Source organism: Mytilus californianus, unplaced genomic scaffold (assembly GCF_021869535.1).
Source record: "Mytilus californianus isolate M0D057914Y unplaced genomic scaffold, xbMytCali1.0.p SCAF_2, whole genome shotgun sequence".
Classification (NCBI taxonomy): domain Eukaryota; kingdom Metazoa; phylum Mollusca; class Bivalvia; order Mytilida; family Mytilidae; genus Mytilus; species Mytilus californianus.
In genome coordinates, this window is record NW_026262668.1 from 83,675,914 (window position 1) to 83,696,449 (window position 20,536).

A 20,536-nucleotide genomic window follows, 5' to 3' on the forward strand; every position below is an offset into this window, starting at 1 on the left:
ATAGGCAACAAACTTTCATATAAATGAAATTAAATAAAACGGTGTAAAGTCTTGAGATTTATTACGTATGTTGGTTGAAGGAACCGCATTTAATTATAATTTTTTCATTATTGCATAGCAAATGCATTGGAAATGAAATTAAACTGCTATGATTTTTTGTCTTTATTTTGTTAAGTTATTATCTGATAAAACTTGAAAACATATGACAATTTACAGTATAGTGTATTTTCACAGGAAATTAAACAAATAGTTTATTGTTTCATACATTTCCTTTCTTAACGAAAACAACTTAAGTGGTATAGTAGTTGACATTTGCAAACTTTTCAATTGGACAGCATTTTGTTTTACTTAGGACTACTTAACAGCGAGTAATAGTTGATGTGTGAAGAAATGATCCAATGTAAAGAAACTGAAGCACGTTATCGTTTATTCTTATGTCGTGTATAAGCTATGAAGAACATGATTAACAATGCCGTGGTTCTTGATTTATAGCATACTATTTCTGGTGAATTTTGATTTTGAAAAAGGAGAAAAAATTGTTAGTAAATGCAAGATCTTGTATGATATTTCTCCTACAAGTGTAATCTGTGGTGTGACGAGCAAAGATCAATGGTCCCTGGACGATGTTCGTGGACTAATGAACAATACAAAGAAGTTTTACTTGGGAAACAATCAATTTACATTGGATATAGAATGTCATGGTGGTGGGAATATAAGTATTAGGCAACCAATAAAATTACCGGGAATGACATCATTGACCGTTAGGAACTGTTATATCACCGATTATTACGATTATGATTTTTCACAAGAAGTTTTGTCGATCAAATCGGTACTGCAAAATTTGAAATTTACCAACTGCAAAATAGAGCACAGACACTCGGTTCATGTGAAACACATTCAGAAAAATTTTGAAAAGTTATTGGCATATGAGAAATGTCAAATATCCAACACTTTACGTAATTTTATTTTTCAAAATAGTTCTTTCATTGATCTTGAACGGTCTTTTACCTCAAAGATACCAAAAGAAGAGGAGTATTATAAAAATGAACTAAAACGGCATGAGAAATGTGCTCATAACAATCTCACGTATATTGAAATGTCATCTCTGGACAGATTCATCGCCGAAGTAATGATTAACGACTTATTACAAAACGGCATATTTAACTCCTTGAATGTAATTAACATGACTAATAATGATTTAGCTCTGGCTCCGAGTAGTTTATTCACAGACTCTATGTACGAAACTGTTGATAGATTGGAGCAAGTTGATCTTTCCAGGAACAAGATTGAGGACATCAGCTTTCTTTTCATACCTATTATGTTCAATGGTCAACTGAACGTTGATTTGACAAGAAATATAATAACTGAAATATCCAATCAAGACATGAAGAAGTTAAAATCGTTTTCTCGCTTAAGAAATAGAGTTAACATAAAAGAAAACCCGCTTATTTGTACGTGTAACCAAAAATTATTTTTTGAATTTATTGCTGAGATTAATGACAAGAACTGGAAGCAATATACATATCTTAAATCAATGCAGTGTTTAGATCAAGAAAGCGAAACAAAAATGAAAAACATATCTGAATATGCATACGAAGGTATGTGTAAGAAAACTGATAGTTCAGGTGTCAGTGAGGGAATCTTTGAAAGGAATAAATATTCTATTATCGGATTTTCGCTTGTTATTCTTGCCAGTGTTTTCGCGTGTCTACTTTATAAATACAAATATAGAATTGCACAACTGTACAGAGCAAAAACTACCGTTCAGTGTCATTGTCCGGATAACCCCAAACATTACGACGCTTTTATTTCATACAGCTCGTCAGATGAACGATGGGTTTACGACATTTTGTACAAGAGATTGCAATCGTTTTTACCAGATGTCAGCATTTGCCTGCACCACAAAGATTTCATACCCGGCGCATGCATAGCAGAAAATATCATCAACAGCGTTGAGAATAGCAGATATACACTGCTAGTTCTGTCATCAAATTTCATCGAAAGTGAATGGTGCCAAATGGAATTTCAGAAGGCTTTTCACCAAACATTGAAACACCGACGCCACTTATTAGTGTTGCTCATTGAAGACATTGACTTTACTTTGTTAGACTATGATCTTAGATTTTTCCTGGAAACCTATACATATCTCAAATATTCCGATAAACTATTCTGGCAAAAACTTACAGGAACATTACAGATGTCAACAAAAGGCGATAAGACAAGACAGATGTCAACAAAAGGTGATAAGATAAGTCACTCGAGTAATCCAGCGTGTAAGCAACTTCTTCCACCAGACTATGAGTCGTGTGTTTAAAATTAAAATGGATTAAAACTGATACCGGTGATGTCTATAAAAAGTTTTTATTGGTTTATTTGTATGGTTATATGTCGCTGATTACTTTTTATAGTTGTGAAATACATTGTGTGCCTCTCATGTCACACATGTATATATATATATATAGTATACCCTTTGCTATGAGGACAATAGCAAGTTTATTGTCTCCGAGACACAACTATTTCCAGATGCGACGGCTAACCGCAAAAACAGGCACTCCGTTCTTTAATTTGTTGGTTAACAGACTTTTATTCGGAAAAGTATGAGTCGATTCGTCGGGGAAAAATCAAATCATTTCTATTCATGTATACAATACTATGCTGATATTTGTTTTATAAATTTTATATTTCTGTGGTCATGAAAATTGAGTTGCACAAATTTGTATGAAGTGAACGTTTTAAAATACAGTAGACATTAGGGTTTTGGTCTGGTTTTGCTGCTGTTTACTCAACATGGGAATGCCATAGTGTGAGCGGGTCATATTGTCCAATGAACACATGTTCTTATTTACAATTATCTTGAAAACTATACTAAAGGAAAATTATAAACAAACAATCAAGATCTACAATTAAGTCAACATATCTCAAATTGTTGATTGACATTAAATGGTGATTTTTACACATTTTGCATTTTTTCTTCAACAGCCTGAAAATTTATGATATGAAAACAACAAATATAATCAGCAAGATAAGATGTAGAAAAATAAATACACGTGATCAAAATAATCAATGGACTCTTTATCAGAGTTATTGCCCTTTAACGACAATGTTAAACCGTGTTCATCATTCTTTACTAGTAACTGTAATAAAGAAAACTGGTCGGCAAAAGAAGAAAAAGAAAATTAAGCAACACGAAAATTATCAGTTGAATCGATTCACACGTCTGTTATTGTCTAAAATGAATATACATTCACTTTTTTTAGAAATGTTCTCGTCGTGGATCAATCCTGGTCACACTGATTGAGTGCGTGAAAGATAGCTGTGATTGTTGGTCATGTATTAATGATGCATGTTTTTGCTATGTGCGCGTTTCCTTGCACATGGGAGCCTCTGTCTTGCTTTAATTTTCACTTGTCACACAGTTATTCGACAATTTTACAACTTGTTAATGCTTCCTCCTTTGCTGTTGACTTTATGCATGGTGTAGCTGTTTAGCAAAATGTTTCTTCGCGCACCTATTGATAATTCAAACATTATACATTTCAACATGTTTCAAAATATTTTACTTATGCTTAACAATGCCTTTATTTTCAAAATGACCTTGCTACAAAGTATTCCATATGTGATGATGCAAGTTTTTTCTAATATGATTTGTGAATTCTTTTTTTATTCAAATGTATCATTAGACTTTAGTGTTCCCATAAGTGGACGATCGTTTTTAAAGCATGCTGTATGTTATATTTTAAAGTTTTCAGATTATTTAATGTTGTCAAAGTTTCATCTAAGAATATTGAAAAGAATTTTCACCAATATTTTATTAAATAGTTTGTTTACATGTTTCTAGTATAGTCATTGACATTATATATTCTACGTACAAGCAGTTACAATTAGTGCAATTTCCCGCACAGGATTAGATAATGTAAAGGAAGTCCTAACAAAACGGAAAGCATTATCTTTTGAACACGCCGATATAATTGTTGTATAATAATGTTACCTGGCTGCAAGCCATATGTCGTAGAGCTCCAAATAAAACCCTTTCCCTTTGAAAGTAACTCTGACAAAAACTTATTTAAAAACGTCCTCGATCGAACAAATATTTTTACTCATTTTAACGAAACCAACGAAAAGAATTAAGACTAATCAGATTTATTTTATGGTCGGGTGTCAAAATAACGTCTAGACAATTTGTTTATTCTTTGTTCCCTTTAAGCTCACTTGAACGCAGGCTGTTTGGTTTTAACTAGCCTGGGCGAACACCAATCAGTTTATACTTACCTTAGAGAAGGCTATGTGAACTTATGTCTTCATTTGGTGTCCGCCGTAAGCCTTCGTCTGTCTTTCTGAGAGCCACTCGCCAGAATAAAATCAAACAGCAGAAACAATCCTTTCTTATTGTAGTGTTGTTTCTTCTGGTCCCACTGACTTGTCAATAAACATGACTGAAGGACTGGACTTTGAAAAACAAGGTCTTTTCTAATATCTGAATGACTGGACTTTGAAACACTAGGCCTATTCTAATATCTGAATGACTGGACTTTGAAAAAGTCTACACTAGAACGATTGGACTACTTGAAGGTATATATTCCTTTGGACACAAGCACATGTCAAACATTACTTTGAAATACATTGGGAATCTATGTAGAGGTAGTTTTAACAGGAAAGCAACTCGGATAAGAACACAATAAAATATTTAATGTGTTCTTTATATTTGTAAAAATTTTCTTTTTTATATAACGTTTTTAAGCGAACTAGAAACAGAATTAAAAAATGGACAAAGAAGTGGTTAATATGTCGTAAAATTATTTACACATTAATCTGCATCGTATCCGCATCGTATCCTTATACAACAAAAAGGTTTGTATTGGATCGTCTAATAAATCATTAGCATTACAAACTACAATGTAGGGTGATTGTTACTTTGCACTTATGTCTTGAGGATAAAAGGAACTGGAATCATCCGACGTAGGAAATCAGGAAACGGTATTGTACGCAAATAAACAAATCTTTCATTTTATATATAGATATAGAGGAAATTAAGCAATCGTTAATTATATAACAATTGCGATTTTATAAAAAAAAAAAAAAACATCTACATTTGAGGTATAACATAGTAAAATAAAATGAGAATGAAAAAACACTCAAGTTCAAGATATCGTACATGGCTGTGTCACATATTTTGATAATATATTACTTTCAACTTTGAAATGTAATTAAAAATCGAACAAATAATGCATCTATCTCTTTTTTTTTCTGAAATATTACTAAACGAATTCTTTCAAAATAGGCGAACATTTGTATAACAAGAACATATAATCGGTAAAAACAGTGGTCTTAAATCTGTATTTAAATCATAAAATTTTCAAATTCAAATTTGGAATTTTTGTAAATTGGATATACGTTTTAGTATTTTAGTACCTGCGAATATCAAATTTAGCACAATTTATGTATTCAGAATTTTCGTCATGTCAGGCTCGTGAATTTGAATCAAGAAAGTTTATCAGGTATTTGTGCAATTATAACAGTCAAAAGAATACATTCAAATTCAAGGGAACTAACTTTAAATAAATCAAATACAAAGAACCATAATTGTCCTTTTGTAGATTTGTATATTCCTGTTTCACACGTGAAACTCTATGCAAAAAATTACGATAAAAGAGATGAATTTTCGTTTCCTATTGTCAATTTTCCTTTTTTTTTGGGCTGTAAAGTTCTTTGGTATATATTCCAACTAGATCGCTATGCCCGTATTTGTAGTGACGTCTTTTATTTCAATGCCCGTAATCAATGTTTAACTGGTAATTATTGAGATTGGGATTTCGTTATCACAAATTACTAGTACTTTAATCCTTACTAAAATCTTTTCCAGATACAAAAAAATGGGTTATTTTGGCTGTACCTAACATATTAGAAACGAGATATCACATCCTTATTTTACGGTGCTGTTGTTAATATAGCCCGTATATTATATACGATCCATGAAAACTTTTTCATCCTTTGAATAAACTTGAAATGAAAGGCTACCAATTTAACACTGTAGTTAGATCTTTGAAAAATAGTTTATTTATTAGTTGAAATTATCTTTGAACTAGCTTTTAGTAACTGCAAGTGCGCTTAGATCTTCTTTTTTGTGTGCTTCATGCCAAGCTATTTCCAACTGATTTTTAGTTTGTTCTTATGCTGTGCTGTTTAACTACTTTCACAGGTAAGGGGAGGATTGAGCGCGCAAAAACATTATTCATGTGCATGTTCAAAGTCAGGAGCCTTTTATCTAGTGGAAGTCGTTTGTTCATGTTTGTCATGTTTGTTTTAAGTTTGGTGCTTTGTAAAAAATATCAGGCAGTTGGTTTTCTGTTTTGAATTGTTTCACTTTTTGTAATGTAGGGTCCATTGATACCTTACTCATCAGTATTGGCTTTGCGCTTTTCTGAAGGTCGTAGGGTGACCTATTGTTATTTACATACATGTCATTTGGACTATGGTGGATAGTTGTCTCATTTGCTCTCATATCACCTTATTTGTACATTAATTACCTTACAGAAGACACGCGAAGCATGTATTGGTTACTTTTATTTAAATTTAAAAAATGCTGATAAAAGAATTTCAAAGATTGTGCAAAATATACATCCCTTCTTGAGAAATTTATTCATTAACTTTGAGTTTTCTTTCTTTGTTTCATTCTTTGGAATATTATATATATATATATATATATCAATAGTTTTTTTTAATTTCAAAACTTTCTCATTAATATATTTAAAACATCAAGATTTCGTTTTTTATAAGACAAACTGTCATAAGTGTTGCCTGTTATGGTAGTTTACCGAACTAATAAACTATCTCGTAATATATCACCGTATATTGTATCTTAATTTTACAAGAAATCTACATGATACAATAAACATTTGGTATTATGTATGCAGGTACATTTGCATGTATTTGATAAATTACGTTTATTTGGATTGTTGAAATCTGAATATAATCGAAACCAAGACAGCTTAGTTGTCGTTAATTCATTAGTTCTTTCATCTTCGGTTCCCCTGCGTTATTTAAAGGTCACCGATTTGTGTTTTTTTTTAAATGGCAGAAGTTCCTATATGACTTATATTGTGTAGCCTGCAAAGGGTACATGTCCTAACGCTTAATTTTTATTTTCTTAAATTCTTTAATTAATTTACCTTTTTGTCAAGGGACGAATGATAAGAAATCGACAAAAAAGGATTTTAAGCACAAACCAGCAGACAAGAACATGAAAAGGACTCAGTGTATGTATGTGGAAAATTGATATCAGAAGATTTTGATGCTGTATACAATGATCTTGTTATATTACACCTCAGTAAGTTATTCTTGGAATTATTTGATTCCATTATATATATATACATATATGTGTTTGCGTAATCTTTTTAATTTTTTGGTTTGAAAAAATAATTTGGCCCAGAGAAATAAAAGTTTTCTCTTATCTCAGGGGCATGACAACAGCAAGATTTTTTTCAATTGTCCGTCGCTGACTCTTTGAAGTGACTTAAAACGTGTTTTTATCTTTCAACCTCCCATTTGGAGCCCCAGATATTATTCCTCTCATGCGTTTAATCATTATTGTCTCAATCCAATGACAATCGTTATTACCTCAGTCAATAAATGAGATCACGTCAGTACGCCATGCAATACCGGTCGTCTAAGCTGTTATGACCATCATGCTATAATATTTTGATTAAAAAAAACACATAGTATACATGCATTCCTTAATTTATTCACATTTTAATATTATCTAAATAAATAATAGTTACAAACAGGACTATATTTAGTTGTAACAATTGAGAAAAGAAAAGACAAATTGATTTTATCGTAAGCATAAAAAGAAGTTGCACGCGATGTCGTGTAAACTATTCCTCCTCATTTTTTAGATGTTGAAGAAAAATTTCATGCTCAATGGGAAAACAACACAACTTTGAAGATTCAAAAAATACTGACGAAGCCATGCAAAAGAATAAACGGAAGACGAAAAAGACAAACAAGTCTACAAAACACTACATAACACACCTAACGACTGATCAACATGACCCCCACACAAAACTTGTGGTGATCTCATGTGCTCCGGAAGGGGAAGCACAGCCTGCTCTACTAGTGGCAACCTCCATGTTGATAAGGATAAGGACAAATTCGGCGATTAATATCTTTCGGTGATTTTGAAATCGATGATATGAGGTCGGGATTGTGGTTACGATATTTGGAACATATCCGTGGTCATCTCTGAAACAGGTGTTTTACGAAGGGATGAGTTCAACTTTATTACTTATAGCCCTTGGTTCAATAGCTTCCTTATAAACAGCAACCCTATATTAAGGAAATCATGATAGGAAGCCCAAGTTCTGAAAAATCGTACCACCTGTGATATACATACGTGATATGCAGCCGAAACTTGAATTTTGCTACATAGAAATGGAAAGGTCACAATGCGGAAACTGAAATCCGCCCGTTTGTTGTAAAGTTTTGTACCCTTATTGTTAATTTCTAGATTTAGGTCAAGATATGAGGCAGACTTAACTGCATCTGTGGTGCCCTTTATTTCAAGTTCGATGAGATAGGTTCGTTCAAAATAGTCATCTAATGTTGAAGTATCTAGTAAGAGGACATAATCTATATAGCGGAATGTGGAGTTAAAACTGAAAGCTAGCCTCTTTTCATTTTTCATGAGGAGCTACTATATAGAGTCTGTCTCATATGAATAACATTATAATTAAAGTAATTTTTCCAACAGTATATAAAATCCATGCAAAATGTCAATTAGCATTTTCGTATAACCGGGAAACAACTTTGAATTTTATAAATCTAATACATTGCAAAACTTTTTACAAAATGATTGAATCCCAATAATAACCAGTAGTTCAAGAATAAAAAAAAATTGTTGTTAAAATGTCTTTTTATATTGAAATATTTGGCTTTTGGGAGTCGAAATTTATGTTTAAAGTTTGTACGATTTTGAACGTAAGAATTGAATCATATTTTGTTTGCAATACAGATTAACCCTTTAACATTTAAGGACTTTGACGTATTCAACCCAAATAAACGTTTTCCAACATTTTAATAAAAGCTTATATAAAGGCCAATTTGGACTCATTTGAAAGATAATTAATTGAATTTTTCCAGAAATTTAAAGAAAATATTCCTTTCCTTTATCACGTGGTATATCTCAAAAAGTCACACGATTTGCTGAAAAAATGGGGGGAAATGTACAATTCAATGGGAAACGATATCGTACAGGCATTTTGTTACCAAAATAGGATATATTTTTAGTGCAAAACCAATGCACGAAGTCTTGTGGAAACGAACTAGGTGTCAAAACAATGATTTACTTTACAGTATTCTATGAATACATTCTTTTAAAAAATAAAAACAAAAACAATTTTCACAGATACAATTCTTGTCAATATGGGGCAAATTGAATGATAGTAGTTTCGGGCACATTAAATTATGAAGCTGGTATTTCGAGTATTAGTTTGAGCCCTTAACCACGTCTGAACGTCAAAAAATGTCAAAGATACAAGTCTTCATGCAAACTAGTTGTCCAAAAATTTGACTGATCAGAATGTTAAATGGTTAAACAAAATTTAATCATAAGAAGTGACTATTACTTCAAACGTATGAGGACAGATTTTACTGGAATCAGTTTTTATTCCAATATCATTTTCTATAGAAATTGCATCATTTGTGGAAATGGTCTCCATAGATTGACGATTGTATTGAGACAGACTAGGGTCTGTACAAGTTTTATGTACTTCCAAATGTGTTTTCCTATTTAAATCCTCAGAAAGGTCATTCAAACTTTTCGATTTAGACACTTTTGTTTTGAAATTGTCTTGAGAATTGGTATTTGAAAAGCTCCTTGATCGTCGCCTGCGTATTGTCTGCCACATGAAAGCCATAAGTTGCGATGGTCTATTTAGATATTCAGGTCGATTATCTATTTTGTCTCTTTTTCTGTTTTTTTGGTGATTGGATCTGTTCGATTTTATTGATTTTAAAGATTTCATTGAACGGTTGCTAGATCTCCGCAATAGAGCACCAAAACTAAAATCTGTAAATAAACTTTCACGTGGTTGGCTTATTTCAACAGGTAGATTTAGTCTGTCGTCGATTGGCTGCATATCAATATTAACGGAACTTCCTCCACGACCGTTACCACTAGAAAATGAAACCGGAACTTGACTGAGAATTTCCTGTTTATCGGCTGCCGATCTGCAGCTGCAATAAAAATGAAAATAAACTTGCTAAATTTCTATTTACTAATACTTTATTCTATTTCAACAGCTACATATATCTTCATATCCCCGTTCAAAAGGGAAAGGGATATACGATGCAGACTTTTCAAAAAAAAAAGAAAGTGAAAGGCGTGGACAGGTAACTACGTAAATAACAATAATTCACTTATTAAATTATTTCCCCCTTGTAACCGCTGGGGTAATTAAACTGAACTGTCCTCCTTGCAGCGTCTACATTTCAAATTGTATCCATTGATGTCTTTGGCTGACCACTTTGGAAGCCAGCTTGAGCAAATGCACATACAAAATGAAAACAAAAAACATTCACCGATTATTGAAATTGTTTAGCCCGTTTATGTTTTGTCGGAATAGATAATAAATAAATACAGATAGATAACACAAAACCGATTTAACACGAAGAATATTTCAAGAGTTCTGTCACCTATTGCCATATATCTGACATATAGTGGTCTTCAAAATTTCAAGAACTTATTTATTTCAGTTACGCAGTTTATCTTTCAATATGATAGAACCTTGACAAAACCCTCATTACTTTTAAAGTTATTTTTTAAATAGATACGTTTCAAATTTTCAACTATTTGTAACCTAAAATTGAGAATTTAAAAAAGCATACAAGACTAACAAAGGCCAGAGGCTCCTGACTTGGGACAGGCGCAAAAATGCGGCGGGGTTTAATATGTTTTGTGAGATCTCAACCCTTCCCCTATACCTCTAGCCAATGTAGAATAAAGAAACACATAGCAATATGCACAGTAAAACTCAGTTAAAAAGAAGTCCGAGTCCGATGTCAGAATAGGTAACAAAAGAAACTAAGCAAAATGACAATGATACATAAATTAACAAAAGACTACTAGCAGTTACTGACATGCAAGCTCCAGACCTCAATTAAACTGTTTGAAAGAGTATGACTTCATCATATGAAAATCAGGTACAATCCCTCTCGTTAGGGGTTTAGAATCATACCATCATAAAATATATGAAAAGAACATAACCCGTATCATGCCAACAACTGGTTTTAGAATAAATGTGTTTATTTCCGATGCAAAGACCCTATGAGTGAATCAATATTAATACCAAAATATGCAATCCTTAATGACCTGACAACAGTATCGTAATTATATCCCTTCCGAATAAGTCTGTTTAAAGGTTTGGTTAGCTTTTGAGGTGAATGCCGACATTTTTGTGCTTTGTAAAGAATATTACCATAAAATATTTGATGTGAAATACTTGAACGTATGAGATGTCTGCATGTTGATTTATATTTACGAATGATGTCCTTGTACCGATGATAAAATTTAGTAAATGTTTTGACTAGTTTGTGATATCGAAAACCTTGGTGTAATAATTTTTCAGTAATACAGAGATTTCTTTCGTTGAAATCAAATACGTTGTTACATACACGAGCGAATCGAACAAGTTGAGATATATAAACACATTAAGATGGTGACAAGGGAACGTCACCATCTAAAAATGGATAATTAACAACAGGAAATGAAAAATCATCTCTTTTATCATACATTTTGGTATTAAGCTTCCCGTTAAAGATATAGATATCAAGATCCAGGAAAGGGCAGTGTTCATTGTTAGTATTAGCATTATTTATAGCATGCTGAGATAGTGAGAATAAACTTAGAAAACAGATATACACTATAACTCTACAGCTACATACCGTTTTATACAACAAACTAAAACGACAACTGTTAGTGCTACGAACACAACTCCGCCAAATGATCCGCCAATTATTATACCTAAAAATCATTTGTATTATTATTATTGATTTTTTTTTTTGGAAGTATTATTTTAGTTGTGCTATATTTTGTACTAACATTATAAAAAAGAGGCGGAAGATACTAAGGGGACATTCAAAACTCATAAGTCGAGATAAACTGACAACGCAATGGAAAAAAAGGAAGGACGATGAAAAGACAAACCACTACATCTTAAATTTAAGACTGAGCAACAGGAACCCTTCCAAAATCTTGGAGAAATATCAGGTGCTCCGGAATAGTAAGCATATCTTGCTCCACTAGTGGCACCCGTCATGTTGCTAATGGTAAGTACAAATTCGGAGATGTATCATTCGGTTTTTTTTAAATTGTCATCTTATAATTTCCACTGACAATGCCATGTCGTTATATTAAACCATATGTATATATTTAAATATGGGTTGGACGAAGCTTTTCGTTAATCTTTTTCATCGCTAAATATTGATAATGTTTGTACTTTTTCAGTTTAAGTAAAAATTACAAATACATTTTATTCACTAGCAGTCATCCATTTCAAACCATGGATTGTCCTACGCTTATAGGGGAAAATGTTTCATACATGGTCACATATGATTAAATACTACTAAGCATAACACAACGATAATTAATTCTTTGATAAATGCTAATGTTTTCAACTTCTTTTCATCCGACAGTTTGTAAAATATATTTATTTACCATGATAGCTTTATCATGAAGCTAAATATCACTGATTGATTCGTGCATCACAGATGAGTGTTATATAGACGCGCGTCTGACGTACTAATAAGCCTGGTACCTTTGATGAATGTTATGTAGACGCGCGTCTGACGTACTAAATTATAAGCCTGGTACCTTTGATGAGTTATAAATAAAGCTAACGTAAAATCAACAAGGACTAGACGGAATAACCAATCAAGTCGTTTCTCTGTGAAAAGGTACGATTTGAATAAATATAAACCTGAAGAAAAGTGTGTTTCCTTGCCTAAAGAATCTTCATTAGTGTCACTTTTTGATCTGTATGTTCCATTGGTCGATGATTCTACCCAAGAGTGTGAAGAAATGTCTGAAGACCAAAGTTCTGTAGTGTTTATACTAAATGTCTTTGAGGAAGTTGATGTTGCTGTTGTTTTTGCCGGTGTTGATGATGATGATGATGATGATGATGATGATGATGATGATGATGATGATGATGATGATGATGATGATGATGATGATTCTGTTGTTGTTACTGCTACTACTAATGATGATGATGCTGATGATGATGGTGAGGACGACGATGAAAACGACGATGTCGATGATGATGCTGATGCTGATGCTGATGCTGATGCTGATGATGATAGTGAAAACGAAGACGGCGATGATGATGATGATGATGATGACAATGAAGATGTATCAGGATAATATTCTATGGAGGTAGTTTCGATCGTATCCTTTACTGTCCACGAAAATGTCATTGGTACTGTAACAGTTGTAAGGAACTCATCAGGAACAGTAATTGACGCTTCGTCTGTAAAAATAATAAAGCTTATAAACAAACATATTATGTTACCATTTGTGCCTCGTCTTGTATAATGCTTTATCTAAAACTTTTTTGGAAGTGCACAGTACGCATTTATTTTGAAATATATCTTTTTTCATTAACACACCAATACCAAACGATATCATCAAGTGAAAATTCTAATCTTATTTGCATCTGCATTTAAGTGATTGTTGTATACCCTATTTTTAAACTGCGAGTTTTTATATTAAATGTTTTAGATAATATAATGTTTACCACAATCATCCTTGTTCTCTATACCCGTGTCTGAAGTGACTTTTTAGATTCAACGTAGAACTGGTAAATTATCAAGTCAGTGATTTAGTTCGTTTTATACGTCAACTTTCTTAAACACAAAACACTAGGTTGTAAATAAGACATCTGATTGCTCTTTTTGTTGCTTCAGCTTAAATAAAGCCTCCTTTTGTAATGAAAAGGTAAATATTCTAGATATACTTACTGGAACTTTGATGAGATGATCAAAACTTTACATCTTCTACTTGCCAACATTGAGGTACGTTTCGGCAATAATGTCTACATGTTAAAAGTATTCCCGTGTGCATCAATTGCACCCCGGTAACAGCAGACTTGTTCCTGTATTGTTATGAATAATGGTATATTGTCTAACTCAGTAAGAACTGTCGAAATCCTTTTGATTAAAACATTTAATCACACTTACCGTTACCTAAATGATACTTTTGCTTTCAATTAAAAGAATTCTCTACTTATAATGCGGAAGATTAGAAACTGACTTTAATGTCGACGAAACACGCGTCTGGAGTAACAAATAATAAACGTGATTTTTCTAATGATTTTAACCACTGTGTCGATGTCATTGCCAGTGGTCGTTTCCTCCCCGAACGTATCAACAGCCCAGAAATCAGGACTGTGTTTACATGCATTACCAATGATATAGTCAAGTTCTGTAAATTTTCTGTTTACAACACTTTGAATTATTCGAAACAGGCAGAGATGGCCTCAGTCGTATTTAGCACTACTTTTGGGGGGTTTTGGTTTTCAATGCTCTTCAACTTCGTACTTAAATTGGCTGATTTGATTTCCGCTGTTGATCCTTATAAAAACGAAACTCGAGTCTGGCGTAAGCCTGGTATATCACGAGTTTAACAACCACTGTGTCGATGTCCTGCTGGTAGACGTTTCGTTTCCGAGGATATCAACAGCCAAGTAGACATCTATGTTGAAAGGAAACATTAATGATACGTTCACTATGTGTAAACTTTCTGTTGAAATAGTTTTGAATTATTCTAAACATTAAAGTTTTTCTACACAGCCATACATCGAGTTTGACACAATTTTTCGGAATATTTGGTTTTAAATGCTCTTCAACTTCATATTTAATTTGGCCTTCTAAATGATTTAATTCGAGGACCGCTGATGAGTCTTATCAATAAAAAAACGTGCGTCTGGCGTCACAAATTATGAACCTGGTATCTTTATTTAATTTTTATAAATACTAGGTGAAACACAGTGTTGGTGGACGTTTCGTCTCTGTGAGTTTCACCTGCCCAGAAGTCATCGCTTCTGTGTTAACATTGAATATCAATGATACGGTAAATTTCTCTAATTATTTTAATTATTCGAAACACCAAGGTCTTTATACCGGCAAGGCATGGATGGCCTTAGACTATTGGCACTGTTTTCTGAATTTTTAAGATTCAATGCTCTTCAAGATATGAAGCAGACTTAGTTGTGTCTGTGCTATTAAAGTTTGATGGGATAGACGCGTTCAAAATAGTCACCAATCTTTGAATTATTTAGTGAGCGGACAATATCTATATAGCGAAACGTGAAGTTAAAGTATATTGATTTCTTTATTCGTATTCCCTGTATGGAATATGGCATTATGCCTTATATGAAATAAGGAAAAAGTCAGCAAGAAGAGGAGCATTGTTGGTTCCCAAAGGAATGTCAATTGTTTCTTGAAAAACATATCCCCTAAACGAAACAGTTATGATGTAAAATAAAAGATTCGGGCATCTTGCTGTCATCAGTTTCAGAGCATTTTTTGTTTGAATTAGAGGTTTTGATTTTACAAAGTATGATTTATCCTTTCCTAAAACAAGAATTTTTAATTGAAACTGCACTCGAATCAATCGATAATAATCCAGAAAATGCAGGATGCAAATAATTCACAAGGGTATTTAATTATGACTTTTACAAATTCGTTTATTAAAGGAAAATCATGTTTGCATGATAGTTATTAAACTTGTTTGCTTTGTACAGTAATGATACTACAGATAACTTTCGTTTGATGACAACAAAAGAACAACATTATGTATATGGCGGGCACAGGTAATCTCAATAAGTATATTTTTGTGAATAAATCACAATCAATGATCTCGCATCTAGTCGATGCATAAAAATAAGTACGCTTCTATCGCAAATATTTTCAACAAGACTATTCGTGAACTTTCCCGCTTTCAACTAGTAATAGACTTAATCATATCATCAAAAATGAGAGATGATGAGATAGGCATTTTGAATCCGTAACTTCTCGCAAACCAGTAAATATATATTTAGATATTGGGTATGAGTCCTTTGCTTCTGCTCGCAGTGTCTTCAGTTCAATGGCCGGTATGTGGTGTAAAGCACGTATATTAATCCGGACGTTTTTTTGAATCAACGTATACCTTTCTGTATATACAAAAATGTTATGTTTATAAAAATAAAATGATGTGTTATGATTGCTAATGAGACAACATCAACAAGAGACCAAATGACACAGAAATTAACAACTATAGGTCACCGTACGACCTTAAACAATGAGTAAACCCCATACCGCATAGTCAGCTATAAAAGGCCACGAAATGACAAATGTAAAACAATTCAAACGAGAAAACTAACGGCCTGATTTATATACAAAATAATGATAGTTTATCGACATCCTTATTTTGGTAAACACCAGAATACTATAGGTTTGGTTGAAGTTCAATATGTGGAAAGTGTTCACATAAATGGACATATAAGAAGGTAATTAAAGAAAATTGTGTGAACTTTCATGTATCAACACTCCATCTGCATATTTTATCGGTTTAATTTATAACATCATCGGACAAGAAAAGATATTTACAATCTAATGAGTTTACTACTATGTATTGGCTCGTTAGTCTTATATCTACATCTATAAACAACTGTCATACAAGTGAGAGGTTGAGCTACTTTAAACCAGGTTAAACCACAATTTTGTTCGAAAAATGGCTGTACCAGTTGTTCCGTTGGTTGATATAGTCGAGCGTTTTGTTTTGTCAGGTTTTATGGACTTGCAATTTTTTTAATTTACCTTAAGGTTTAGTATTTAAGCTAATTAATGTTTTTGTATATTTTCAGCTAAAACTATTTCTGTTCTTCTGACTAGTGTTCTTGCAGCTCATCAGCTGTCAAGGAAATCTTCATCAAAATAACATTACACAGATTGTGACAAAAGCGGTAATTGCTATGTCTGGAGCGTAAACGATCTTTGAAGCTCTTCGATAAGTTACGTTCCTTTGAAGGTCAGTTCACCTCAGTTGATAGTTAAGATTATGTGGGAATATAGCACGATTTCTCTACTCTATATGCTATATTACTACATTATCTAATCAAACGGAATTGTCTATTTAAATTTTTTTTTCGGTAAATCTAAGTGTAACTAGATCACTTGCAGTCGTTACAATTCCTCTGGTGTAAATACAACTGACAGAAAATACACAGAAATGATTAACTAGATTTACATTGTTTTCTTCGCAATAATCATGTTTGTTTTAAGTGCAAATTAGTAGCATACCGTCAAGTGATTCGTATTCCCATGGAATATGGACTTACTGTGTTCCTCTCATCACAGTTGTGTTCGTTTGCTGTTATGGATATACAAATAAGAAGATGTGGTATGATTGCCAATGAGACAACGATAACCACTGAATAACAGGCTCCTGACTTGGGACAGGCACATACAGAATGTGGCGGAGTTAAACTAGTTTGTTGGTGCCAAACCCTCCCCCTAACTTGGGACAGGTGTGTAACAGTACAACATAAGAACATACGATAAATAGAAATCTGTTGAAAATGGAATATGAAGCATGGTTTTGGTACAAATTCATGAAGACCCGGCGAAACGCTGCTTGGTATATTTTTGAATCATCTGCAGTTATCTAGACCACATTTTCTCTATAAATGTATCTATTTTTTATTATACAAATGATATTTATCGGCCTTTATTTTATCTTTTTATATCCAACGTAACATGCGGGTTATACTTTTATGTTAGAAATTTTCATAGCAATATTCCTAAATAAAATGTATGACAAAGATGGCAAGTTTTGCTATCCCATTGTTAAATTTTGCTTTCCTGGATGATGTTGTTCAGTTTGCCCAATATGAAGACGTGAATATTTCTCAGCTGATATATAATGTGTGGGTTGCAGTGACGTCTCATATATCATCCAGAGGGGTTCAACACAGAATGAAAATCAACAAATTGTATAATTTCATAGACATCTATTCGCAGGAATTTAAAAAAGGATAAACCCAATGTTTAAGGTAATATTATTCATAGAGCAAACAAGGTTTAAACATTTCCTCGAAATCTTTATTTTTGGCTTAATAGATTTATGGATAGATGTGAAACTAATTGTGTTGTCCCAATTTACTAGCTTATAGTTTGAAGCAAGAGAAAAACGTAATGTATCTAAATTTTCTGCACTAAAATTGTGTACAAATTAACTTTGTACATTGCTCAAGATCTTCTCTTTCTACAGGTTTTTTATGACTCAAGTGTATGAAATCTAAATCCGATATAACGATGCAGGATGGCATAATTTCATGTGAAAAGATCAGCACTTTGAGATTACTTTCAGTAACTAAACGAACATTATTTGGTTAAGTTTTATTTGTTTTTGCTTTTACTTGTTCAAATACGATAACGTTAATTCACTTTAAATTAACCAAATTACAAATATTTTATAAAACATTTACCGAGAGCGACGTGAGCGATTTTGTAGTTGTATAAACTGGGCCATCAAATTCAGTTTAAAAGGCTCCCTGTATCGTTTACATGTTGATTAATCCTATAGAAAACCGCCTAACCTTTGGTATATTGGCTTTTAAATCAAGAAAAATATAAATTGTTCAGTGTTTCATATATCCTCGTTTGTTGAGTCTAATTAAATGTATAAGCAATGTCAAATACCTGTAATTTATGTATATATATATAATCTGAATATAATGATATAAACTACAGAATGTTCCACTTTACTCACCTAAATCGATGTATATTAAAATCCAAATGTGAAAAACAAGTGTTGAAATGGACATTTTACATAAATACCCGATCAGGAAGTCCTCTGTTTAGGCTTTGTTCATTAAACAAGCAGGAAATATTTCAAAGGTAAACGAATTGTAGAGTTTTACCGAATTAAAAAATCGCCCCATTTTACACTCTATACCTGAAGTAAAAGGAAGTGTTTGTAAATAAATAAATGAACTGTAAAATTCGTGTACCCAATCTGGCTTGTTAGGTGTTGTAGCTACTAATCGTTGAATTTATGTATCAATTTACTATGGTCACTGCACTAAATAATGTTTTTATTAAATATCTGCACTTTTTATGAACTTGCAGATACAATTAAGGTAAAATAATCGATATTACAGTGGAAGAAGGAATTATCTAATAATTAACAGGTAAGAGATTCAGAAAATCCAGCAATTACATATATTTATTTATTGAATCATTTTTGTGGGTTGTTATATCATTAGTTTAATTCGTGTCATTCGTTCTCGTCACATGTTTATTTGTCTTAACCAAGTCGGTATCCCATCGGTAGTTAAGCTTAATTGTCTATTCGGAATGTGATATATCAGATATTCAATTGTACATCATCTAAGACTCATTTGGAATTGGTAACAATTAAAATATGTAGTATTTACCATGTACAAGCATTAGAGTGGAAAATCGATGAAAAGAACAAAGTACTCGCTTTAGAATATCCATGTGAATCAATATTTGCTAAGGTTCGAGTCATAACTGGTTACCCATCAAATTGTTTTGCAGTGTTACTGTGAAGTACGATATTGCACGGAACTCTACGTTGTTGCAAAGTACATGTTATAACGGGTTGACTTTGTCCAACAAAAGCAGATAGTTTCTTCAAAAACTTCGCATCTTCGCTTCGATTGTGACCACAAATGTTGATTGTGCATCTAAGAACACAATCATACGCACTCGATCTGGACAAAATTGTTATTCCTCCCAAGTAAACATGTGCATTTATCAAAATAGTTTGGTAAAATTAATTATCAAAGATACCAGGGTTATGATTAAGTATGCCAGACGCGCGTTCCTTTTGCATAAAACTATTCAATTGCACTTGAATCAAAACAGACAAACAATTGTGAATTAAAAATATCTAAAACACAAAAGTTTCAAAATAGTTTGTCAAATCCGGATAAGGCAATGAAAGCATAGGGTTTCGACTACTATGCTGGTGATTCTATCGGGGACGAAACTTTCACCAATAGTGATATCGAGACAGTTTAAAAACTCCTCACAGATACCAGGTTAAGGATTTAGTACGCCAGGTTCGCGTTTCGTCTACATGAGATACATCAGTGGTGCTTGATTAAAAAAAAAACAAAAAAAAAACCCAAATACGAAGTTGTGCCGTCCATGGGGCTGGCGATACCATTGGGTACATGACCACCAGTAGTGGCATTGACCCAGTGATTGTAAAAACTAATCAAAAATACAAGGCTTATAATCTTGGTACGTCAGACGTGCGAAAAAGCAATCGTTAGTACTCAAATAACCAAATAAGGGTAAACATACTAAACAAAAAGAAACATGCCGAAATACCAAAAATGTTACGTTAAGGCTATTGATTGAGATACATTAAAGTGTATGAAATCATGACTCCGTTTGACATATAACAAATTTACAAGGGCGTTCAATCGTGCAAGTGATTATAGTAGACAATTCAGTAAATGACATAGTC

At 32.7% G+C, this 20,536-nt stretch overlaps 2 protein-coding genes across 3 annotated transcripts; one reads left to right on the forward strand and one right to left on the reverse strand.

Moving 5' to 3' along the window:
- The first annotated feature begins 287 nt into the window (after positions 1-287).
- LOC127728301 (toll-like receptor 4) lies at positions 288-3,831 on the forward strand. The gene has a single exon (XM_052235640.1). The coding sequence runs from the start codon at positions 470-472 to the stop codon at positions 2,312-2,314; it is 1,845 nt and encodes a 614-aa protein (XP_052091600.1). The 5' UTR covers positions 288-469; the 3' UTR covers positions 2,315-3,831.
- A 3,885-nt stretch (positions 3,832-7,716) lies between these two features.
- On the reverse strand, positions 7,717-19,048 carry LOC127728309 (uncharacterized protein DDB_G0271670-like). 2 transcript variants are annotated; one of them, XM_052235650.1, is made up of 4 exons: positions 18,806-19,048; positions 12,972-13,520; positions 11,938-12,016; positions 7,717-10,230 (listed from the first exon to the last, which is right to left on the reverse strand). In XM_052235650.1, the coding sequence occupies exons 1-4, from the start codon at positions 18,858-18,860 to the stop codon at positions 9,597-9,599; spliced, it is 1,317 nt and encodes a 438-aa protein (XP_052091610.1). In that variant the 5' UTR covers positions 18,861-19,048; the 3' UTR covers positions 7,717-9,596. The 2 variants fall into 2 exon arrangements, with proteins under 2 accessions (XP_052091610.1, XP_052091611.1); XM_052235651.1 differs by having other exon boundaries at positions 12,996-13,520; positions 18,806-19,047.
- Positions 19,049-20,536: the final 1,488 nt, after the last annotated feature.

What these genes read in the sequence shown, in the direction of transcription:
- LOC127728301 (XM_052235640.1), top strand. Translation starts at nt 470, where the DNA reads ATGCCGTGGTTCTTGATTTATAGCATACTATTTCTGGTGAATTTTGAT.
- LOC127728309 (XM_052235650.1), bottom strand. Translation starts at nt 18,860, where the DNA reads ATGTCCATTTCAACACTTGTTTTTCACATTTGGATTTTAATATACATC. An exon ending in TTTAATATACATCGATTTAG is followed by an intron (nt 13,521 to 18,805) that starts GTGAGTAAAGTG and finishes TTATTTTTACAG; the next exon opens with ACGAAGCGTCAATTACTGTT. An exon ending in GGAAACACACTTTTCTTCAG is followed by an intron (nt 12,017 to 12,971) that starts GTTTATATTTAT and finishes AATGATTTTTAG; the next exon opens with GTATAATAATTGGCGGATCA.